This window comes from Squalius cephalus, assembly GCF_949319135.1.
Source record: "Squalius cephalus genome assembly, chromosome: 18".
Classification (NCBI taxonomy): domain Eukaryota; kingdom Metazoa; phylum Chordata; class Actinopteri; order Cypriniformes; family Leuciscidae; genus Squalius; species Squalius cephalus.
In genome coordinates, this window is record NC_137139.1 from 9088012 (window position 1) to 9111200 (window position 23189).

At 40.9% G+C, this 23189-nt stretch overlaps 1 protein-coding gene across 2 annotated transcripts in view; it reads right to left on the bottom strand.

Annotated features, from left to right (window-relative positions):
• Window positions 1-2866: 2866 nt before the first annotated feature.
• The window catches only part of LOC307145412 (NACHT, LRR and PYD domains-containing protein 3-like), a 133347-nt gene continuing 113024 nt past the window's right edge, over window positions 2867-23189 (bottom strand). For both annotated transcript variants that reach the window (XM_079848513.1, XM_079848514.1), the window contains exon 13: window positions 2867-4455. In XM_079848513.1, the coding sequence (XP_079704639.1) occupies window positions 4371-4455 (85 nt within the window). In that variant the 3' untranslated portion in view covers window positions 2867-4370. The remainder of the gene's footprint in view (window positions 4456-23189) is intronic.

A 23189-nucleotide genomic window follows, 5' to 3' on the forward strand; every position in this document is an offset into this window, starting at 1 on the left:
GAAAAGGTGAAATTACCTGAAATTTAGGAGCAAAATCTTAAACTTACCTTCAACTTGGCTGGTCTTCAGGGGTCCTCTGAGTGATGTCATCACATGTCACATGACTTAAGTCATTAATATTCAGTTCCAAAATGGTTTCCAAACTTTGTTTTTCCGTATGACATAGGGAAAATGTGTCTTTGTTTTAGATACTAATGACATTTCTTAAAGGGTTAGTTCACCCAAAAATGAAAATTCTGTCAGTAATTACTCACCCTCATGTTGTTCCAACCGCGTAAGACCTTCGTTCATCTTCGGAACACAAATTAAGATATTTTTGATGAAATCAGAGCTATGTCTCACTCCTCCATAGGCTGCTATGTGACCGAAACTTGCTGGCCCAGAAAAGTTATTAAAGAGATCGTTAATATAGTCCAAGTGACTCCAGTGGCTCAATCTTAAGTATATCAAGCGACGAGAATACTTTTTGTGCGCAAAAACAAACAAAAATAACGACTTTATTCCACTTTTCATTTCCTTCTCTCTGGGCCTCGTAGTGTTTTTGCGCTGCGCGTCTGTGTTGCACGTCATCACGCATCACACACATGACCGGCGTCGGCCAATAGTGAGCCTACGTGGTGACGTGAACACAGACGCGCTGCGCAAAAAGACTACGCGAACCAACTAGAGGCCCAGAGAGAAGGAAATGAAAAGTGGAATAAAGTCGTTATTTTTGTTTGTTTTTGCGCACAAAAAGTATTCTCGTCGCTTGATATACTTAAAGACCCACTCCGATGAAAATCATGTTTTTCTAGGTGTTAACATGTTCTTGTGGCATTTTTCTGATGTTAGAGGACATATCTTGAGAAAAATAAGCTCAAAGTTGTATTTCTGAGTATTTCTGCATTCAAATGGCTGTGAATCAGTAGCAGGCGCTAAAATGCCAGCTAAAATAGACTGGAGTTGTGACGTAGTAACTCCACTGGGTGGGGCCACAAGCTCATACTCCCCTCCGCCCCCGCCCGCTCAGGTTCTGAGGAGTAGAGAAGACGATGGCGGATCAACACCTATGTGCGGTAGCGGGTTGCAATACTAACTGTACGTTCACACCGCCGCCGACTTGAGCGGCGAAGAAGCTCTGGCCGCCCTGTCAAGGACGCTTGTCAAAAAGTACGAGGAAGCTTGTTGACGCTTTGGCCGCTCTGAAGTAGCAGCATTCTATGTTCGATCATGGGAGAAGAGAAGTGCCACACCATGAAAAGTAAACAGAATAAACAAGCAATACATTGACACTAGAAACCTTTTATAATGACAGCATTTGTATAACCGTTTTGGTCACATTATTATTTATTATTATTAATAGTGAGTGCGCGCGGGCGGCCGGGGCGCGCGCACGCGCGCGCTCTCTCTCTCTCTCTCTCCTCTCTCTCTCTCCTCGTTCTTATATGCCCTGTCAAGCGCGCCCTGTTAAACTGGCAGGACTTAAAAACACATGCAAATGATAAACTTTCACTCTGTGATGGTTAAACTGCAATTAATCCGATAATGATAGGAAACCCAGCAACGGCGATGATCAGCTTCTCCTCCGTTTTCTCGGAAGCTCAAGTCGGCGCCGGCGGCGGTGTGAACGTACAGAGGAGAGGAGGGGGAGGGTCGTCTCCGTGCCAACGGCTCCGCCCACAACGCAGAGGCGAATTGCTAATGAGCTACTGCCACTCTGCTGAAGCGAAGTCCCAGAAAACGGCACAGGTTTTGTGATTTTGGCTAAAAACGGCATAAACATCATTTAAAGACCACTGAGAATGTTTAAAAATAGCTCGAAATATGATCGGAGTGGGACTTTAAGATTGAGCCACTGGAGTCACTTGGACTATATTAACGATCTCTTTGATGACTTTTCTGGGCCAGCAAGTTTCGGTCACATAGCAGCCTATGGAGGAGTGAGACATAGCTCAGATTTCATCAAAAATATCTTAATTTGTGTTCCGAAGATGAACGAAAGTCTTAAAGGGTTGGAACAACATGAGGGTGAGTAATTACTGACAGAATTTTCATTTTTGGGTGAACTAACCCTTTAAAGGTCTATCTTACTGATACTTTAATATGCTTATCTTAAGACTTGAAAAAATATGCCAAATGAAAAATTTGATCATTTTTAAACATTTTTAATCATTTTAAATGCAATTGTCTTAAATAAATTTAAGTGAATTCCGTTTGACCGTATGACATTTGACCACATTAATAGTATAAAAGTTACCTATTTTTTAATTTTTCACACAATTATGAACAGTGAGGAGGACAAATGATGTGAGATTAAAGCATATATATAATTTTAAACCTATTTTATATAAATATATAATATTTATTGCTTCTGGAATTGCAAATCAGTGTGGCACGTCACTGAACCAGCTACACACATACACTCAAGTACATAATGTAAACCAACCATTTCCATCAAAGCTGAGAGGCAACTACTACATTCAAATCTGCACCTGTAATGTGAAAGTGTGGCATCGTTGCTGTCTAATGTATGTCTGTGCTGCTGAAGAAAGTTCAGTAAAGTGTTCAAACTGATTCCTGCCTCCTGTTCTGCATTTTGACTGACGCTCCAGGGCGAGAACTATAGCCTCCTAAGCACCTGTGGTCCTTTCTCTCAAACCAAACACACACCCACACCCACACTCATGACAGCCACACTCACACACTTGTACATATTTCACTCCACATCCACTGAACCCTTCTGTGCTGGATTTAGGGTTTTTATTGACTCCTCATTGTCTCTTGTGTAAGTTTGAACAGTCTCCAAAAACATGGAAATGGATGCAAGCAAAGTTTTTTTTTTTTTTTCATCAACAATAAAGACAACACAGAAAATGAGAATCATGATGACAATTAAAATGTTTAATTTTAATAAAAAAAAAAATAACAAGAACAATGGTTTTTGAAGAAAATGCAGGAAGAATATGATGGTTTCTTATAATCCATTCAATATAAGAAATTGACCTGATTGAGCTAAATGAACTCCAGTAAACTGAATTAACTTGCCTATACATTATGAGATTATTCAGATATACACATTTTAAATCTGCACAAAAGGTCATATATGCACACATAAACTTGAACTGTTAAATTAACTATTAGTAATTCACTACTTTCTATTACAATAGTGTACTCCTAATGTTGCTTCAAGAGCTCGCATTTTCACAAGGACAGTGCTAATGTGTTTTTATTTAAATTTTCTTTTTTCTATTTAGGTTTTAACATTTTTAACTAAATAATTAGTTAATTCTGAACTTGCAGAACAAAATGTTATTTTGTTGATTAAAATTAGACATACAAAATGAATATGACATGACTAAATATTGACTGAATTTAAGCAATAGTGCAGCATCTTAAGCCTTAAGGCCATAATGCTTTTTGTGAAACCTTAAATGTTTTTATTACCCTTTTATCATCTTTGTATGCAAGGTACGGACATTTTCTCCGCTAATAAAACAACCGGTGGCAGGGATTATGCTTCATACTTAAGATGCTGTGCTATCCAGATTTAATCATTTTTTCCAAGTTCAGCATTTTATTATTTCTTTGTATGTTGTTGCTGTTTCTATTTTCATTTTCTTGTTTTTTAAATAATGTTTAATATAATTTTATGTAAAATGTAAAACAGTGATGTGTATTTGATGGAACTTTTTTCTAAAGATATTCAAATTAAAAAAGTACAGCTCCTCCTCATTTTCAAGAATGAGTTTGTACCAAGAAACATACAGATTTAAAAATACACATAAAAAGGTATTGAGCAAATACAAAGTTCTGTCATGAAACTCTAGATGGAGCAGGCTAATCGGTCGTTTAACTCACCTGCTCATAATCTCATTGTTGTCTATTAGGGCACAGCTGATTGGCTCCTGCTGCATCAGTAGCCAATGTGTTTGCGTGCTCAAACTTCAAATACTTGGGTAGCATTTACATTAGCAGTGCATTGTGCTTTTAGAAACCCTCCACCTTCTCCAGCTCCACCTGTATAGATCTGCTATGGGTAATTAATGTACGCTATATTGTACAGCAGTAGCATGCCTTACTTGCCCACAACAGCGTATTGTGTATGTATTGACAGTAGCAAGTACCGTATTAGCTCTGCAGCAGCAATAACCTACAGCAGCAGCAGCATAGCAGATATATCATCAGATATAACATATCAACATTGTCATACCCATTCCCATGCCAATACACTCCGAGAGTAGTCATGATAAAATTATTGTAAGCAATGAACAGTACTAAATGTTAAATATACACAAATTATATGACTGTTGAAAAGAAAGAAAAAGGGGTAACTAACAAAAAATTAAATGGTAACAAATGTATTTAAAATTACCAATAGAGTAACCTCTTGGTCACCTTGAGTGAGCCAAATCTACAAACAAGCTATAGCAAAATAGTAAACAGTGAAAATGTATGCAGTCAAGCAGATATGTGACCCTGGACCACAAAACCAGTCTTATGTGTATTTTTTCTAAAATTGAGATTTATACATCATCTGAAAGCTGAATACACAATCTTTCCATTGATGTATGGTTTATTAGGATAGGACAATATTTGTCCGAGAAACAACTATTTGAAAATCTGGAATCTGAGGGTGCAAAAAAATCGGAATATTGAGAAAATCGCCTTTAAAGTTGTCCATTTCTATTGGCGATAGTGCTGCATCCATTCACAAAAATAAATGTTTTATATATTTAAGGTGGGAAATTTACAAAATATCTTCATGGAACATGATCTTTACTTAATATCCTAATGATTTTTGACATAAAAGAAAAATCTATAATTTTGACCCATACAATGTTTTGTTGGCTATTGCCACAAATATACCCGTGCAACATAAGACTGGTTTTGTGATCCAGGGTCACATATAGGCAGATGGTAAATTATAGAATGATTCACCATGGTAACACTGCAAAAGTGAAATGATGAACAAAGATTACAGCTTCAGCAGTAAGGCATCCAATAGAGCCTAACCCACGTAGATCTTGCTCCTTCGTCTTGATAGATTTCAGTGGCATCAGCTCAGAGAAGGAGTGTGTCTGGCTGGGCAGTGCTCTGGATTTACAACCTAGAAATGCCTCAAATAATCTTTATAAGCTTGGCCAGTTGGATCATTGTTGAATCATCCAAAAATCAGAACATGGTTGTAGAATCATTCCGACGGTAGATCTATTTTTCATCAGTGTATGTTTTTTTTTGCAGCATCAAAGAAACATTTCATCAAAAGTCCAGGGTGCCTATACCTCCCAGTTTATTTACCAGTTGAAGGATCTGGAATTGAGACATGAATAAACATTATATTTTGAGCTGATTTTAGAACACATTGCAGTGTATAGCAGTATTTCACAAACCTGCCAATGTCTCCCTCAGCTAACACAGCTGATTCAACTCATGAGCTCACTAGTATGACTTGAAGACCTGAAATTGGTGTGACCAATATGGAAGACATCCAAAATGTGTAGTGGTGGGGGTCCCCAAGACAGGTGTGAGAAGCACTGCTTTAAGTGATCCTAAGTGCCTAATACTGTTCCTGGAGATCTACCTACTTGTGGTTCAGAAGTTCAGATCCAACCCTGATCCATCATGCATGTCTGTAAATACAAGTGCTCCCAAAGATCTTAATTAGCTGCTTCAGTTGTATTTGATCAGGGTTGGAGCTGAAATTTGCAGGAAGGTAGATCTCCAGGTACAGGTTTGGGCACCCCTGTCCTAAGTCATTTAGTGCAGTGGCTCTCAGCTCCAGTCCAGGGTACCAACCGTTCTGCACACTTTATATGTCTCTCACATGGAGATCTTTTCCAATGAGCTGATGATCTGAATCAGCTGTGTTAAAGGGGTCATGACATGAGAAACCAAATTTGCCTTGATCTTTTGGTATATAAGAGGTCTTTGTACCATTAAAACTTCCTGCAAGTTTCATAGCTTAAGACGTCCTTCCCATTATAAACAAAGCATTTATTTAATCAAGCTCTAATTACAGCTCATTGGGGATCCATGGTAAGAAGTGACGTCACGGTACGAAGTGACCTACCAGTCGTTTGCATATGACTGCCTCCAGCGCAAGACAACTATGCCTCATTTCGCATCATCGCATTGTTGTCACGCCCACAGGTGTTCAGTCGACGTGCAGCGAGTGGATCTGTTTACAAGAAGATTGCGACGACACGCAGATGTCCTGTTTCTGGCTGTGGACAAACAAAATGTTTGAATACGCCGCCGAACGATCCAGACGTCTGGGAAAAATGGATGCAGTTTATTTTTTGCGGACGTCCCAGTCACAGCAGTGTTAATTTAAGTGTGTTCTCTACATTTCAAGGATGACTGTTTTGAGAACAGATCGCAGTATGATGCTGGCTTTGCCAGAAAACTTTTGCTTAAAGATCAGGCCGTGCCGACTATTCTGGGCCCAACAATGACACCGCAAACTGTAAGTAATGTATTTAACCTTAAAACTACTTTTAGCCAATGACGTTAGCCAATCATAACAGTGGGCGTTAACACTGGACTCTTAAAGGGGAAACACCCCCAAAACAGACTGTTTGAATCAGAGGATGAGAAACAGGGTGGGAAAAGGTCATAAATCACTAAAATCTTTTAAATTTTTTGTCCAAAAAACTATAGTAATACTATAATTGCACCTAAGGGAACATAATAAAACAAAAACAAAAACCATGTCATGACCCCTTTAAGAAAGAAGACATAATAATCTGCAGAGCAGTGGGTTCCCTGGACTGGAGTCGAGAATCACTGGTTTAGTGTATGAGGTCCAGTTTTTCTTTTCATTCACAGTACAAAGTTTGGCAAGTGTATGATGCGTAGTGTTTTAAATTCTTTTCAGATATTAAAAGTTATGTAGTGCATTCCGGTCTTTTTATGAATGAAAAAGAGAAGATGCCATCTATTGGTTCTCTGATATCTTTTGTGAGCACTGGACCAAAAAAAGTTTGCTCATAAATACAGTAAATGTTTTCGCTGCAACATATGACTGAATCTATACTGCATCTCACCTGTTCCTGATGAAGAGTAGAATAATAATATGTCTGTCTCTACCAAGGTCAACCAGTTCTATAGAATTTACAACTATAGAAATCTATAGATGCACCAAATTACTCAATGATTAACCATTAAGACCATTTGGATTAAAACTGGGCGGCAGTGGCTCAGTGTTTTATGTAGGTTCAATCCCCGGTTCCACCTGACCAAGTGTCGAGGTGTCCATGAGCAAGACACATAACCCCAGCTGTTCCCGACGAGCTGGATGGCGTCTTGCATGGCTGACACTGCCGTCGGTGTATGAATGAGTGAATGAATGGGTGAATATGAGGCAATATGTAAAGCGCTTTGGTGGCCATGGGTCTCTTGAAAGCGCTATATAAATGCAGTCCATTTACCATTTAAAATATTAATATTTTTCTATTTTTTATTATTAAACTTAATTAGAAGAGATGCAAATGAAAAGTTTTGTTATAAAACATTATGAAAGGCAATTACTTTATGGCAATTAAGTACATTTTTGATGATCTGTTTTTAGAATTGTGAGACTAGGCTTTGTGAATTTAAAGTTTATATATAGATGAAACACATTTTCTGTAGTGAAAAAAATACATTTGTGATTTTTTTTTTTTTTTTGTGAAAATGTGAATGATTATAAAATGTTTTAAAAAAGTGCATTTTTGATGATCTGACTTGTGAGACTAAAAAATTGGCATGTTTGTGAAAATAGTACCAAAGCAATTAAACTGTAGGATGTCTCAAGTTATAATACACTCACCTAAAGGATTATTAGGAACACCATACTAATACTGTGTTTGACCCCCTTTCGCCTTCAGAACTGCCTTAATTCTACGTGGCATTGATTCAACAAGGTGCTGAAAGCATTCTTTAGAAATGTTGGCCCATATTGATAGGATAGCATCTTGCAGTTGATGGAGATTTGTGGGATGCACATCCAGGGCACGAAGCTCCCGTTCCACCACATCCCAAAGATGCTCTATTGGGTTGAGATCTGGTGACTGTGGGGGCCATTTTAGTACAGTGAACTCATTGTCATGTTCAAGAAACCAATTTGAAATGATTCGAGCTTTGTGACATGGTGCATTATCCTGCTGGAAGTAGCCATCAGAGGATGGGTACATGGTGGTCATAAAGGGATGGACATGGTCAGAAACAATGCTCAGGTAGGCCATGGCATTTAAACGATGCCCAATTGGCACTAAGGGGCCTAAAGTGTGCCAAGAAAACATCCCCCACACCATTACACCACCACCACCAGCCTGCACAGTGGTAACAAGGCATGATGGATCCATGTTCTCATTCTGTTTACGCCAAATTCTGACTCTACCATCTGAATGTCTCAACAGAAATCGAGACTCATCAGACCAGGCAACATTTTTCCAGTCTTCAGCTGTCCAATTTTGGTGAGCTTGTGCAAATTGTAGCTTCTTTTTCCTATTTGTAGTGGAGATGAGCGGTACCCGGTGGGGTCTTCTGCTGTTGTAGCCCATCCGCCTCAAGGTTGTGCATGTTGTGGCTTCACAAATGCTTTGCTGCATACCTCGGTTGTAACGAGTGGTTATTTCAGTCAAAGTTGTTCTTCTATCAGCTTGAATCAGTCGGCCCATTCTCCTATGACCTCTAGCATCAACAAGGCATTTTCGCCCACATGACTGCCGCACACTGGATGTTTTTCCCTTTTCACACCACTCTTTGTAAACCCTAGAAATGGTTGTGCGTGAAAATCCCAGTGACTGAGCAGATTATGAAATACTCAGAGCGGCCCGTCTGGCACCAACAACCATGCCACGCTCAAAATGGCTTAAATCACCTTTCTTTCCCATTCTGACATTCAGTTTGGAGTTCAGGAGATTGTCTTGACCAGGACCACACCCCTACTTGCATTGAAGCAACTGCCATGTGATTGGTTGATTAGATTATTGCATTAATGAGAAATTGAACAGGTGTTCCTAATAATCCTTTAGGTGAGTGTATATTGATCTTGTGCCCCATTATCTGTCTGAACTTATGCACTATTTCTCACACCCTCACTCTTTACAGTCATCTGACTTGAAACAGCTTACAGTACCTCACTTCCATCTCTCATCAATGAGTGGTAGAACATTCAATGCTATGGCACCGAAACTCTGGAGTTGATTTGGAAATGTCTATTAAACAAATGCATATAAACATGAAATGAAACTCACTGTAGTTTACAGAGTGGATTGTTCCGTACATCATAGAGCAGCTTTACTCCAGAGTGTCCTGGTTTATTCTTACTTAGATCCAGATCTCTCAGATGTGATGGGTTTGATCTCAGAGCAGAAGCAAGGGCAACACAATCCTCCTCTGTGATAGTGCAGTTAGATAACCTGCATAGAGTTTAGATAAAGAAGTTTACCTGTAAACATTATAGTGAGTGTGCATGACCTGTTTGGTTTACAAATAACAGACTTAAACAGTTTAGTGACATATTTATAGTATGTATAAGAACTGATCATTTGCAGTCTGCAAAAGATGACCACAGGAATAACCAGGAATATTCTTTTAAAGGGGTCCTATAATGCTCCTTTTTACAAGATGTAAAATAAGTGTCTGATGTCCACAGAGTGTGTATGTGAAGTTTTAGCTCAAAATACCCCACAGATATTGTTTTATACCATGTGAAAATTGTCACATTTTGAGTGTCCCTTTAAATGCAAATGAGGTACTGCTCCCGGCACAGAGGGCGGAGCTTCAAGAGCTTGTGAGTTTGCAGCTCCGATTACCTCACCTTTATGTAAATTTTAGGGTAAGTGATGTCATTAAAGGCGGGCATACACTGCGATGTCGGTGTGAATTCAGCAAGGTTACCTACTCACACTGAACGAGTAGATCGCATGCGATGTAAAGCCAAAGCTCAGGATTTATGTACTCAGACTATACGGTCCGATCAATGAGCTGCGACTTCACTGCTCACACTATACGTGTGAAATATGTGCGATAAACCCCCATGCCGGGTAGCGCCAATAGACGATATCATGTATCCAGAGATATTGTCAAAACAAGCATCAGCTATCAATATCAAAATAATTTAGCCTTTCCAATTTATGTATTCAATTATTAATAGTATTTTTCTATTATCGTAAAACTTCAAATAATAGCCGAGTCCCAAATAGACACCTGTCTCTTTTACACGCCTGGTGTGGCTACAGGTTTGGATTAAAAAAAGGCTGGTCTCAAATAGAGGCCTGGTCTGTTTTTTAGTTTCGGGTTGTATTTAATCTTCTAAATCCCGTCAGATCGTCTGTTTAAGCCAGTTCTATGGAGGAGATTGCACACGCAAGAGAGCTCTGTGCATCTGGGCGGGAGCTGTTAGCGCAAGCAAGGCAGGCAGAGTTAGCGGAGGCCGGAGAGGGAGAAGTGGAGGAGAGCGACGAGGAGGAGGAATTCGCCAACTTGTAGTTGAGGATCGCGGTGATGATGATAGTGATGAATAGGGTCCTTTTGTATCATATGATTGCAGTTGTTTTACAGGGTAGCCTTCATTCTTTCTTGTTAATGTGTTTCGTGCAACTAGTTCATAGGCTCGATGGATATTACCGATAACTTGTATTGTTCAGCCCATGGCTGTCACATGGTTTAGTTTTTTATGCTGCCAATAATCTAAAGGGGGTCGCACACCGTACGAGAAGCGCAGCGTCGCATATATGACAACTCAAGGTATCGCACACCCAGGCCCGGAGTGGGTAATCGGGAGAATCGGGAGAATTCCCAGTGGGCCGCTTCACTTTTGGGCGGGTCCAGGAATTTTTATTTTTTTTCCACATTTGTCACGTTAGTTACATTAGGCTACACACGTTCCGCATTCTGACGCCGGTTTCACACTGCATGCATTAGCAGAGCGTAAGCAGCACAGGAGCAGTGCATATGGTGAGCAGGAGCAGGACACGCGCGTTTTGCTTTCACACTGGCAGCGTTTGTCACGCGCGCCTGAACTGCGGGTTTTGTACAGACAGAGTAGGCTACTCTATAATGGATAAGTTGGCATTGCTTTATTTCGTTTTCAAATACATTTAAGAGAAAATACTTGTCAAGAAGCTTATTTTATTAATAATTTCATTTATATAACTTTTGGTTCATCTTTGTTTTTATTGTTCGGGCAACGGACATTTGTTTTCTTTTTAAATTGTTTTTGGTCATTTGATTGACTGTTTAAAACACAATAGATATCATCAATGCGCTTTTTTGATGAAACTGCGGTGTATTTTGGCCATGATCAATGCATTGTCACTTTAATTCAGCGTAAGCGGCGCAGGAAAAATAGACTCGGCGCCGAAACGATCGCTGCACTGCTGCTCCTGCTCTGCTCCTGCTACGCGCTGCCGCGCCGCCTCTGCGTGCGGTGTGAATGCACTCATTGAATAACATGGACGCCGAAAAAAATACGCGCTGCTCACGCGCCGCTGACGCTTGCGGTGTGAAACCGGCGTGACACCGCAGCTGCAGCGCGCAGCCTCTGAATGGGTTGTACCATGTGAGGGAGTTCTCCCCTCCCCTCCTATAAAGTTGGTTGGGTCCATAGCCCGTCTTTTCCAAAACGTTTTCTCAGGAATAGGCTACCGCGGCACCGCCGGCGCCTACTGATAGCTGGGCCGGCCCTACCGTAACGCGTCAGGGAGGATGGATGGGAGGAAGAGGCCAGGAGGTATGGAAGCTTGTTTTCGCCACAAAATAAAACATTTTAAAAGATAATTGCGACTTTTTATCTCACATTGCGAGTTTACATCTCTTTACATGACTTTATTTCTCAGAATTGCGAGATATAAAGTCAGAATTGCGTGAAATAAAGTCGCAATTGCGTGTTATAAAGTCAGAATTGCGTGAATTAAAGTCGCAATTGCGTGTTATAAAGTCAGAATTGTGTGAAATAAAGTCGCAATTGCTTCTAAAGTCTAAGTGAATTATTATTTAACCTTTACATTATTTGTTGAACCATGGTATTAAAGGGATAGCTACTCCACTTTAAAATGAAAATTCTGTCATCATATTCTCTCCCTCATGTTGTTTCAAACCTGTATGAATTTCTTTCTTCTGCTGAACAGAAAGAAAGATATTTAGAAGAATATCAGTAACCAGACATTGACTTCCATAGTAGGAAAAATATATACTATGGAAGTCAATGAGACCAGAAACTGTCTGGTTACTGATATTCTTCTAAATATCTTCCTTTCTGTTCAGCAGAAGAAAGAAATTCATACAGGTTTGAAACAACATGAGGGTGAGTATATGATGACAGAATTTTCATTTTAAAGTGGAGTATCCCTTTAATACAAACTACACAATAGTAAGAGCTGAACTATTGCTTCATTTATCCAATTTGGAAAAAGTGCTAATTTGGAATTCCACCGTGGAAAAAGTGGGCCGGTCTTGGGCCTGAAACTCCCGGGCTGAAAAGTGGCCCCACTCTGGCCCTGATCACAAATACTGAAAAGTATGAATTTCAACATACAACTATAGCCCTATTCGCACGGGATTAGTATTACCTGGCGACCTCTAGTAATTTGTAATAATTGCGGAGGTTGTCTGTGATCTTAATCCCGTGCGAATCGGCCATGTCTGTAATTTGTAAAGTAAAAATTCCCCCGCAAATGACCTACCATATTTCGGCGAACACCGAGGTCCTGTGATAATATTAGTCCCGTGCGAATCAGCATCTCTGTGATTTAACAGGGTGTATATAATTTTTTCAAGGTTTTTGTTTCCTGTGCGCTTTTTTATCCATCTTTCATGAAGAATGGAGGCTGTGTTGGAGTGTTCTGATAGTATTTTGGGTGCTGGGTCATATCGCTATACACCATGATACGATACAACTACAATTATCAGAAAGAGAAAGCTGAAAACCATGATTAGATGGAGATGAATGACATAGGCGTAATTTGCGGGTGGGACATGTCCCCATCATTTTTGAAACATCTCGCGGCACGAATGTACCAATACAAATAAATAAAACATCTCCAGTTAACTAGCAGAGCATTCATTTAGTTCGTTTGTAAGAGGCGATCTAGCGCTGAAATGTGTTGTTTTTGAAATCAAGTGATCAAAGTGCTCGTTGCCGCTGCGATCAGTGGCGCGGATACTGTATTCTCTTGTGGCTCGCGCACAGTCTTCACTCGGACGTGCGCTTCAATCCGTTGTGGAGACTCTCTATTCGTTCTGGTGAAATTACAAAACAAAATGCATACAAACGTATGCTTGCCTGATATACAACCACTGATAAACATAATCGGTTTTGATGAAAAAAAAAAGAAAAAAAAAAACCTAGCCTATACGAGTGTGGATTAGAACCCAGAACCTCTGACACGCTTGGCAAAAGTTCTACCACTAGACCATTTTAATATACATTTTATTTAGTGGATTTATGTATTTATTCACGTGAAAATTCTCATTAAATGACAAATGAAACCCAATGCACTATTTAAATCAATTGCTGGACATCGTAATGTTATTGTACATAGGCCTACATCGATTTATGATTTAGCATTCATAAATCCCCCCGTCCCCCGTCCCACCCACTTTTTAAAGTTACGCCACTGAGCATGCGGTGAGGAACATTCTTCTGTTTATGATATCATACAGCTAGACCTATAATAACGACAAGTCATTTCCAAGCAATAGCCTATTGACATCATATCCGGGAGATAAGTCAGTAATTTCGAGTAAAATCAGGCTTCGGTTATCCCGTGCGAATGCGCCACACGAAATTCAGACGTGGGGGGGTCATTTCTAAATCACACGAGGTCCCCAGATAATACTAATCCCGTGCGAATAGGGCTTAACACAGGTGCACGTGATGTTTTTGCATTCTAACCATGTGCCATCCAAAGGCTAAAGATTGCATACAAAATATATCTATAGATGCTGCACACAAAGACTACTTTTAAAATGTGGGCTGTTTTTTATGCTTTGTATTTTCTCACCTTTTAAACACTGACATTGAAACCTGTATGTACCTTTTCTATGTTCTATTAAATGGTAGGAGGATGCTGTTCCCTCCACTTTAAAAGTAAGATAATCATTCAAGTTCTTTCTGAATTTACTTCAAGTTTCTTTCTATGACCGTATGTACTTTTGTGTATTTATTGGCAAATACATTTTTTTTTGTTCATGAGACTTGAGTGCACTGATGAACTAGCCACTACTGTGGGTGCTTCTAAAATTGTGCATCCACATTTCCCTTCCTTGCATCTTAGCTCCTCCTTCTTAAGATGCAAGGAAAGAATGCAAGGATGATGTGAGGACAGAGGAATCAAAACAAGGCATATTTGTAAAATGGTCCTTGCCTTACCATAGTGCATGTTCTTAGTAAATGCATGCTTCTCAATGCTATAATATATATTTGTACTTCTTCAGAAAAATTACCATAATATCATAATAATATGTTAACACACACCATAGTTTCTCCAGTTTACAGAGTGGATTCTGCAGTAGATCAGATATCTGCTTCACTCCTGAGTGCCCTATTTCATTATGGCCCAGATTGAGCAATCTAATGTGTGAGGGGTTTGACATCAGAGCTGAAGCCAGAACAATACAACCTTCTTCTGTAATACTGCATTCTTTCAACCTACAGAGAGAATCAGAAACAAATCATTAATCCATTGGCACGACTTTCATAATTTCCTTATACAGCAAAGGAGAGCTGTGTATTTGTAATAATACTTCAAAAGTGCTTAGACGCTCGAAAGTCCTGTCCTACAAAAACACAATTTAGACCATTGTAGTTATGCTATTCACAGCCATATGTCAAAGGCTTATTGTCACAGTTCACTGCTCAGTAGCTTCAGTATTTACTAATGCTTGTTAAAGCATTTTGGATACTTGCCTATGCAATTCGGCTTATCTAATACCCCCACTGTCTCTTTCAAGCACTGGTTAATGATGTGCTGAGAGACATGGTCGACCAGTTCATTTATGTCTATCCAGATGACATACATTTATTTTTTTTTTTGTTCCAGGAACATGTCAGCCGAGTGCTTCAGAGGCTGTTAGAGGATATGCATTTTTGTCTAGGGAGAAAAATACATTTTTCATGCACAGTCGGGCAATGAAGAGCCGTTTTTGAGTGTCGGCCAAGTTGTTTTTCCCAGTGTTTTCCGCACTGTTGCCTCTAGTCAGACTTCTTCTTTTTTTTTTTTTTTTTTTGCCGATTCATGTAGAATCAGTGTTCGACCATTAGTGAGAGAGAGAACTCTGATTGGCTGTTCAGTTTAATGAATGAATCAGTGCACAAGAATAATAGCAAATAATAATAGAAGACGGCACAGACAGAAGGCTGTTATAATTTTGTTATAACAAAATTAGTGTTCCTGGGGAACTATTTTAATAATGACATGAGCTGAATGGAATAAAGATAGTGATCAGCATGATCGATATTCAAAAAGGAAAGCATGCGCTGCCTTGTTTATGGTTTGTGTATCTGCAGCCTAGAGTGTTGGTTTCGCTCTTTGAAGCGAAATGACGAATATAGAGAAATATATCTGCAGAAATAGACAGATATTTCCTTACACAAAGGCGCAGAACGCATATGCTAGGTGGCAGTCGGCTGTAGTCCTTTCGTTGTGTTCAAGCACAGCTTTTTTGCCCTGACGCAAGGGAACAAGACTGCCGGCTTTCATCAACGCTAGTTCTTTGGCATCAGTTTGGTGTGTCCCTGCCTTAAGCTGCGTCAGTTTGGTCCAGTGCAGCTGAAACTGCCTTTTCCAACCTCAAAAGCCGCTTTGTTTTGGCTCCTATTCTAATTGCCCCGATCTGTCTCATCAATTTGTGGAGGAGGTCGACGGTCAAAAACTGGGGCTGTTACAGTCCTCTCCCAGCGCTCCTCCATGGATGGGAAGACGCATTCCTGCTTGTTTTTTTCCCCTTTGTTTGTCTCCTGCCAAACACAATTACAATATTGGTAACAGATAGTTACCTTGGAGGAATGGTGCCATTGCTTGGAAGGCACAGGGGTGCATTTTATCTGGACCGATCATAGAATCTTGAATACATCAAATCCGCCAAATGCTTAAATTTCAGGCAGGCCCGGTAGGTATTATTTTTCGTTCATTTAAAATTGTCCATTTCTTATCGTCTGAGCTCCAAAAACATCAATCCTGATGCCTTTACTTACATTTTTGACCATTCTGAGCAGCAAGTTTCCCCTGCTTCCATCCTGTCATTAAGCAAATCATTAAAATGTATGTCCATTGCCGATCGATTGCTCCTGTCTGCCTTGCTGCTGGTTTGTGTCTGTAAGCTCTGCATAGCTTTCAGTTTTGAATCTCTATTTACCGTAAAACTTCAAATAATAGCCGAGTCCCAAATAGACGCCTGTCTCTTTTACACGCCTGGTGTGTCTACAGGTTTGGATAAATAAAGGCCAGTTTCAAATAGAGGCCTGGTCTGTTTTTTAGTTTCGGGTTGTATTTAATCTTCTAAAACCCGTCAGATCGTCTGTTTAAGCCAGTTCTATGGTGCAGATTGCGCACGCAAGAGAGCCCTGCACATCTGGGCGGGAGCTGTTAGCGCAAGCAAGGCAGGCAGAGAGAGTTAGCGCCGCATCGTGTCTATGACAACTCGAGGTAACGCACACTGGACGAGAAGCGCCGCGTCGCGTCTATGACAACTCGAAGTATCGCACACCGGACACGCACTTTGTCAGTTTATGGCCAGCAATATTGTTATGTTTAAGGACATTATGGAATTAAGATCATGTCTGTACTATGTTATGATTGTACTGTACAATTAAATACAATCGTTGCTTAGTCTGCAGTCTGAATTCACTTTACCTCAGAGCGTCCATTAACTGAATGAATTGAGAATATCACGAATATCACATCACTGAAAATCCGATAACATCAGCAATTTTCATTCAACCAGCTGATTTCAGTAAATGAATGTACAACTATATGTATATTGCAGCACAGGGTGAAGACTCAGCACTAAATTAAAGGCCTGTCTCATATAGACGCCTGTCTCAAATACAAGCCGGTGCAGTTCGGCGATTTGGGAAAATAAAAGCCCGGGCTATTATTTGAAGTTTTACGGTACTATCATTCCTTGTTGTTTAGATTGCTAAATACTGTATAACTTACTCATCAACATATATAGACCTGATAGACCTGTAGCATTTTCTGGATGGCAGTAGTTCAAATAAGTGATGGGCTGGGTGATACGGATCCTTTCAGAATGTTGTGTGCAGACAACGAGAGGTAAAAATGTCATCCAGAGCAGGTAGTGTTTGTATACTCATGACTGCATACCATCTTATGACACTAACAGCATTATTAAATTTGCAGATGACACGACTGTGCTGGGGCTGATAATAACCTTACTCTAAACATTAATAAAACAAAATAACTCATTATTGATTTCAGGAAGAAACAGATCGTTCACACGCCACTGTATATCAACGGGGAGATAGTGGAGAAATTGTCTAGCTTTAAATTTTTGGGCACACACATCTCTGAGGACCTTTCATGGACTACAAACACCACAGCATAAGTCAAGAAGTAACAAAAGCGGCTGTGTTTCTTAAGAATGCTTAGGAGAATAAACCTGTCACAACGGCTATTGGTGTCATTCTACCGCTGTTACATTGAAAGTGTCCTCACATATGGAATGCTGGTGTGGTATGGAGGAAGCTTGGCAGCTGATAAAAAGGCCTGCATGCATTTTCGGTCGACGAATCGTGCCTAGAATTCGGCCCGGATAACTCTCACGTGATCCTGAGACCACGGCCCGGATACGTGCCCAAGGTTCCTACCACTTCCTTCCGGGACCAGGTAGTGAACCTGCAAGCGCTGCCTTCGGAGGAGGTAGACCCAGCCCTGGCTTTTCTCTGTCCCATTCGCACTCTACGTCTGTACGTGGACAGAACGCAAAGCTTCAGAACCTCAGATCAGCTCTTCGTCTGTTACAGAGGCCAGCAGAAGGGAAAGGCTGTCTCCAAGCAGAGGATGGCCCACTGGATAGTGGATGCCATCGCCTTGCGAAGCCCAAGGTGTACCCTGCCCGCCCGGGTTGAAAGCCCACTCCACTAGGGGTGTCGCATCTTCCTGGGCGCTGGCACATGGCGCCTCGCTGACAGACATCTGTAGAGCTGCGGGCTGGGAGACACCTAACACGTTCGCTAGGTTTTATAGCCTACGTTTTGAGCCGTTTTCTTCCTGTGTGCTCGCTTCAACTAGCCGGTAACACCGAAGATCTCGCTCTAGTGTTGGCTTACTGTGCCACTCCCTTCCTCGGAACGGATACGTGTGCTTTTTGCTCCAGTCGAGTTCCCCGCTTAGGCGAACCCTGTGAGTTCCTCCGCACCCCTTTGGCAGTCGGACGTTGCGGAGCGTCCGACACCAGGCCTAGTGCTCGTATGCTTGTGTAACTTGTGCTAGGCCCATATGCGTATTCTTCCATGACCAGCTCCCTGCGGTGAGCCCGTGTCTTTCCCTCGGCAGAGTCTGCTCTGCCGTCACTGTCCGGTGTAGCCTCCCCCTTCGGGTGGAGCCACCCCAATGACATTCCATATGTTGCACTGCCCCTTCGGCCAGTCCATATGTGTATTCTCCACGTTACCTCCCTTCGGGCAGGATGTGGCTCCGCAGGCGCGCTTTCCCAGTGTTATCCAAAGAGTTCCTCTGTGTGGGGTATAATGGAACAGCAGTTGAACTCCCTCTACGCAGATCTTCCGCCCCAGCCAATTGGGGGTCTGAGAGTCTTGCGTAGGGCGCTGGATGTGGCAGCAACCGTGGCATTTTCCAAGGGATCCCAATTACGTCGTAACGTCGACGTTACGTCGAACGTGAGCGACTGAAAGGGAACGTCTCGGTAACTAATGTAACCCTCGTTCCCTGAAGGAGGGAACGGGAGATGTAACGTCCCATCGCCACAGTTGCTGACCATCGCTGCATGGCCGTCACAAATCTCGGCTCCTCAGCGAAAAACAATGTGTGCGTGCACCCGCTTCCTGTTTATACCCGCTCCCTGAAGTGATCCCAATTACGTTGTTACGTCGACGTTACGTCTCCCATTCCCTCCTTCAGGGAACGAGGGTTACATTAGTAACCGAGACGTTTTCACTGTTATGCTGATGATACTCAGCTCTATATTTCTTTACGCCCTGACGAAACTTACCAATTCACAAAATTAATGGAATGCATAGCTGATATAAAAAACTGGATGACTAGTCTCTAATTATTGGACAAAAAACTTTTTCACGTAATAACCTAGAATACTGTCTAACACTTAATGGCTGCTCTGTCAAGTCTTTGTCGTTGTTTAGGAACCTGGGTGTGCTCTTTGATACCAATTTTTCATTTGAAAGTCACGTTTCTAGTATCTGTAAAACCGCATTTTTCCATCTTAAAAATATATCTAAATTAGAACAATTAGTTCATGCATTTATGACATCAAGGCTAGATAATTGTAATGCTATTATGGGTGGTTGCCCTGCATGCTTATTAAACGAACTACAGCTGGTCCAAAATGCAGTAGCTTCTTACCAGTTCTTACCAGAACCAGGAATTATGACCATATTAGCCCAGTTCTGTCAACGCTGCATTGGCTCCCTATTAAACATTGTAAGTAATCAGCAATATTTTAAAATTTATATGAAGCACTAAATGGTTTAGCTCCCCAGTACTCGAGCAAGCTCTTAACGCATTATAGTCCTTCACGTCTATTGCGATCTCAAAATTCCGGCCAGTTGATAATAACTAGAATATCAAAATCGACTGCTGGGGGTAGATCCTTTTCCTATTTAGCACCAAAACATTGGAACAGTCTTCCTAACATTGCCCGGGAAGCAGACACACTCGTCAGTTCAAATCTAGACTAAAAACACATCTCTTTGACCTAGCATACACATAAACTTCTATAATTCAATGTTAGGTGGCATAGATTAGGTCAGCCGGAAACGGAAACACTTCCCATAAATTCTGATGTACTCATTACATCATAAATTGGATGGCGTCTACGCTAATATTAGTCTCTCTGTTTATCCCAGGGATTATGGCAGTCCGCTGGATCCAGGACGTATCCAGATCTGATGAAGGACCTGCGCCTGGACATGACGACAATGCAGTCCTGAAGTGTCAACTAGTCTCTCCCCTGTGAAGGCCTCCTTCCCTTCCCTTTACCTCTGTACAGTTAAAACGTTGTCAAAATAATTCCAGTTCATGGCTATGCGGAAGCGATAAATAATTATGTATTATACATTTTTAAGGCCAGACAAGTAATTTGTTGAGGTTAATTTGTAAAGAAAGACTACACGCCTGCGCACATATATATTCAAACGGGCATACCTATAGACTAAACACGTAATACGCATGTGCACGCCGTCAGCGTTTTCACAGATTTGCGTTTTTTTGAAGTTTGCACAGATATAACCTTTTTTCCCCAAAATTTTTTCAAGGCTTGCACCTTGGAACCGGTTTCAGGGTTTGCATTCTCGACCCACCAGGCACTGCTTTGTGCAGGTGAGCGGGCCAGAGCACGTTAAGAGTTTTCTGTTAGAACGGTGTAGTGTTAGCGTCCCCTAAGTTAATAACTAATGAACTTTGCAACAGAAGTGAATCAATCAAAACTAACTTTAGCTGTACAATAACTTTATTCTAGAGCTTCTGTAAAGCCAAACAATCTATGTTACTTTAATTTCCTATTATCACTGTAAAGCTGCTTTGAAACAATCTATATTGTTATAGATTAGAGCTCCATTTAAATTCAGGTGACTTGACTTTACTTGAATTGACATTGTCCGCCTCAGGGATGTAAATCTGGCCTTGATTTCCCCAAATGTACACTCACTTAGTATCCAGGCTCTACAAAAATGAATTCCAAAATATTGTTCTTGAGGAGAAGAGCCACGAGTTGGCAGGGTCTGCCAAAAGAAAAATGGATATTGCCTACTCATCCACAATCTTCTTCTCTTTATGGTTTTAAAATATGTATTTAGCTTGGAATTGGCAAAGACACACTGAACACTACCTGGCCATTTTAAGACAACATTCATAAATCTGTATTTGTAGTCACTTACAGCTTACACATTCAGGGAATATCTACCCTTCTGGTTCAGGTAATCCATTGAGTTGACAGGTGGCTGCTTTATTTCGATGTGGGTCCCATCTACGGTACCTAAACACTGAGGTATACCTGTAAGCTGTAACCATGAGCATGTTTAAATCCGGACACTAGCTTGAGGGCCCCGGGCATGGTGAAAGGTAGCTTTTTGTACTTCGGACCTAGGTGGACAGAGATCGCTATGCACATTTGCCTTAAAATAATAGACAAGGTCAGCCATGACAATCCCCTCATCACTTAAGTAATACAGCGTGCACGCCACCTTTTTAAGAGCTCCAACTGGTGATTTCATGTTGGTCTCTTCGCCCTCAATCTAAAGACAAAGTTCTTCACTGAGGGCAATGACAGAGGCTTTCGACATACAGAAGTTTTCCTTCCATTCACACTCGTCAACAATGCTATTGACAAAGTTCTCCCCCCAGCTGCTTGTCCTCACAGGTTTTTTCAATACACTTCATTGGTGGTGATGTTGGTTTAGAATTTGACCTATGTAAACAATGCGTCTCCACTGGTTGTAGTAGTGGTTAAATAAATCTACACTTTGTTGGAGAAGCATTATTAAAATCAAGCAGCACAAAATAATCAAAAGCATAAAACTTTGCATGACCATCCAATGCACAGATTGAAAGTGAAAAAGTGAAAAAAAAAAGAAAAGAAAAAATCTCTGGTCAAATTCAAGGACCAGACCAAATGTGTCTTTAATAAATAAAATAATAAAATACACTTACAGTAGTTTATCCACTTTACATTTTGGATCTTTCAATAAAGCAGATAGCTGCTTCATTCCAGAATCTCCTGGTTTATTATAGCTCAGAACCAGCTTTCTCAGGTGTGAGGGATTTGATATCAGAGCTAAAGCCAGAGCAGCACAGCCTTGTTCTCCTATTTTGCATTTCCAAATCCTAAATAGAGAGAGAGAAAAAACACATTTTACACTTTCATTTTGGCACATATATGATACAATATGTGGTTACTGTGTGTGATTTGCTTCAAATGTAATTAACATCTTTTAGGTTAGGATAGGTTAGATCAACTTTATTATCCCCAAGGGGCAATTTGTTTCACAGCCAGCAGTAAACCATACAATCAGCAAGGGCAAACACATAACACCACAACACACAAGACGAAAGGGGGATAAAGACTTCCATAAATAATTTACCTGGAATAATTGTCACAGTCACCAGCTCAGTCACCAACTCTGTAACCTGTCTGCACTACACTTCCCAGCATCCCTTCTGGTCCCCACTTGCACTCAGCCTACACCACACCTGCTGCTGATCATCACCAGATACTGATTCCCTGCATCTAAAATCTAAAATCCACCTAAAATCCTCCAGACTGATCATGGTTCCAACTTTCTTTCCAAGGTTTTAAATAAGGTTTTGGAGACATTGGGTATTCAGCACAGAGTCTCTGGTGCCTACCACCCTGAGTCCCAGGGTACACTTGAGGGTTGGCATCAGACGTTAAAGTCAATGTTGTGCAAATACTGTTTGGAAACCAAAAGGTGCTGGGACGATGGACTTCCTTTTGTTCTTTTTGCTGTGCGTGAGGCCGTGCAAGAGTCCATTGGATTTAGTCTTGCAGAACTTGTCTTTGGACATACTCTTCGTGGCCCCTTGAGAATTTTCAAAGATGAGTTGTTGTCGGTTGATTCTGCTCCAACAACTAATAAATTAGACTATGTTACTCGGCTGCGAGAACATCTACACAATGCTGTTGCTGTGGCAAAAGAAACTTTGTCTTCAACACAAAATCCCATGAAAAGCCGTACTGACAAGAAGGCTACTGTCTTTTAAACCTGGTGACAAAGTTTTGGTTTTATTACCTGTACCTGGTTCTTCTCTGTCTGCTCGTTTCTCAGGACCTTACATGGTCATGGAAAAGTACAGTGATACAGACTATGTAATCCATACTCCAGAAAGGAAACGTCAATCCCGTGTCTGTCACATTAACCCTCTGAGGTCGGCAAACGCGCCGGGACGTTTTGCTGGATTTTCTTCACATTGTAGCACAATAAACTTAAATTATTCTGTCATTTGTGGTCATATAGAAAAAAGAAATATGAAAAAATAATCTGTGAG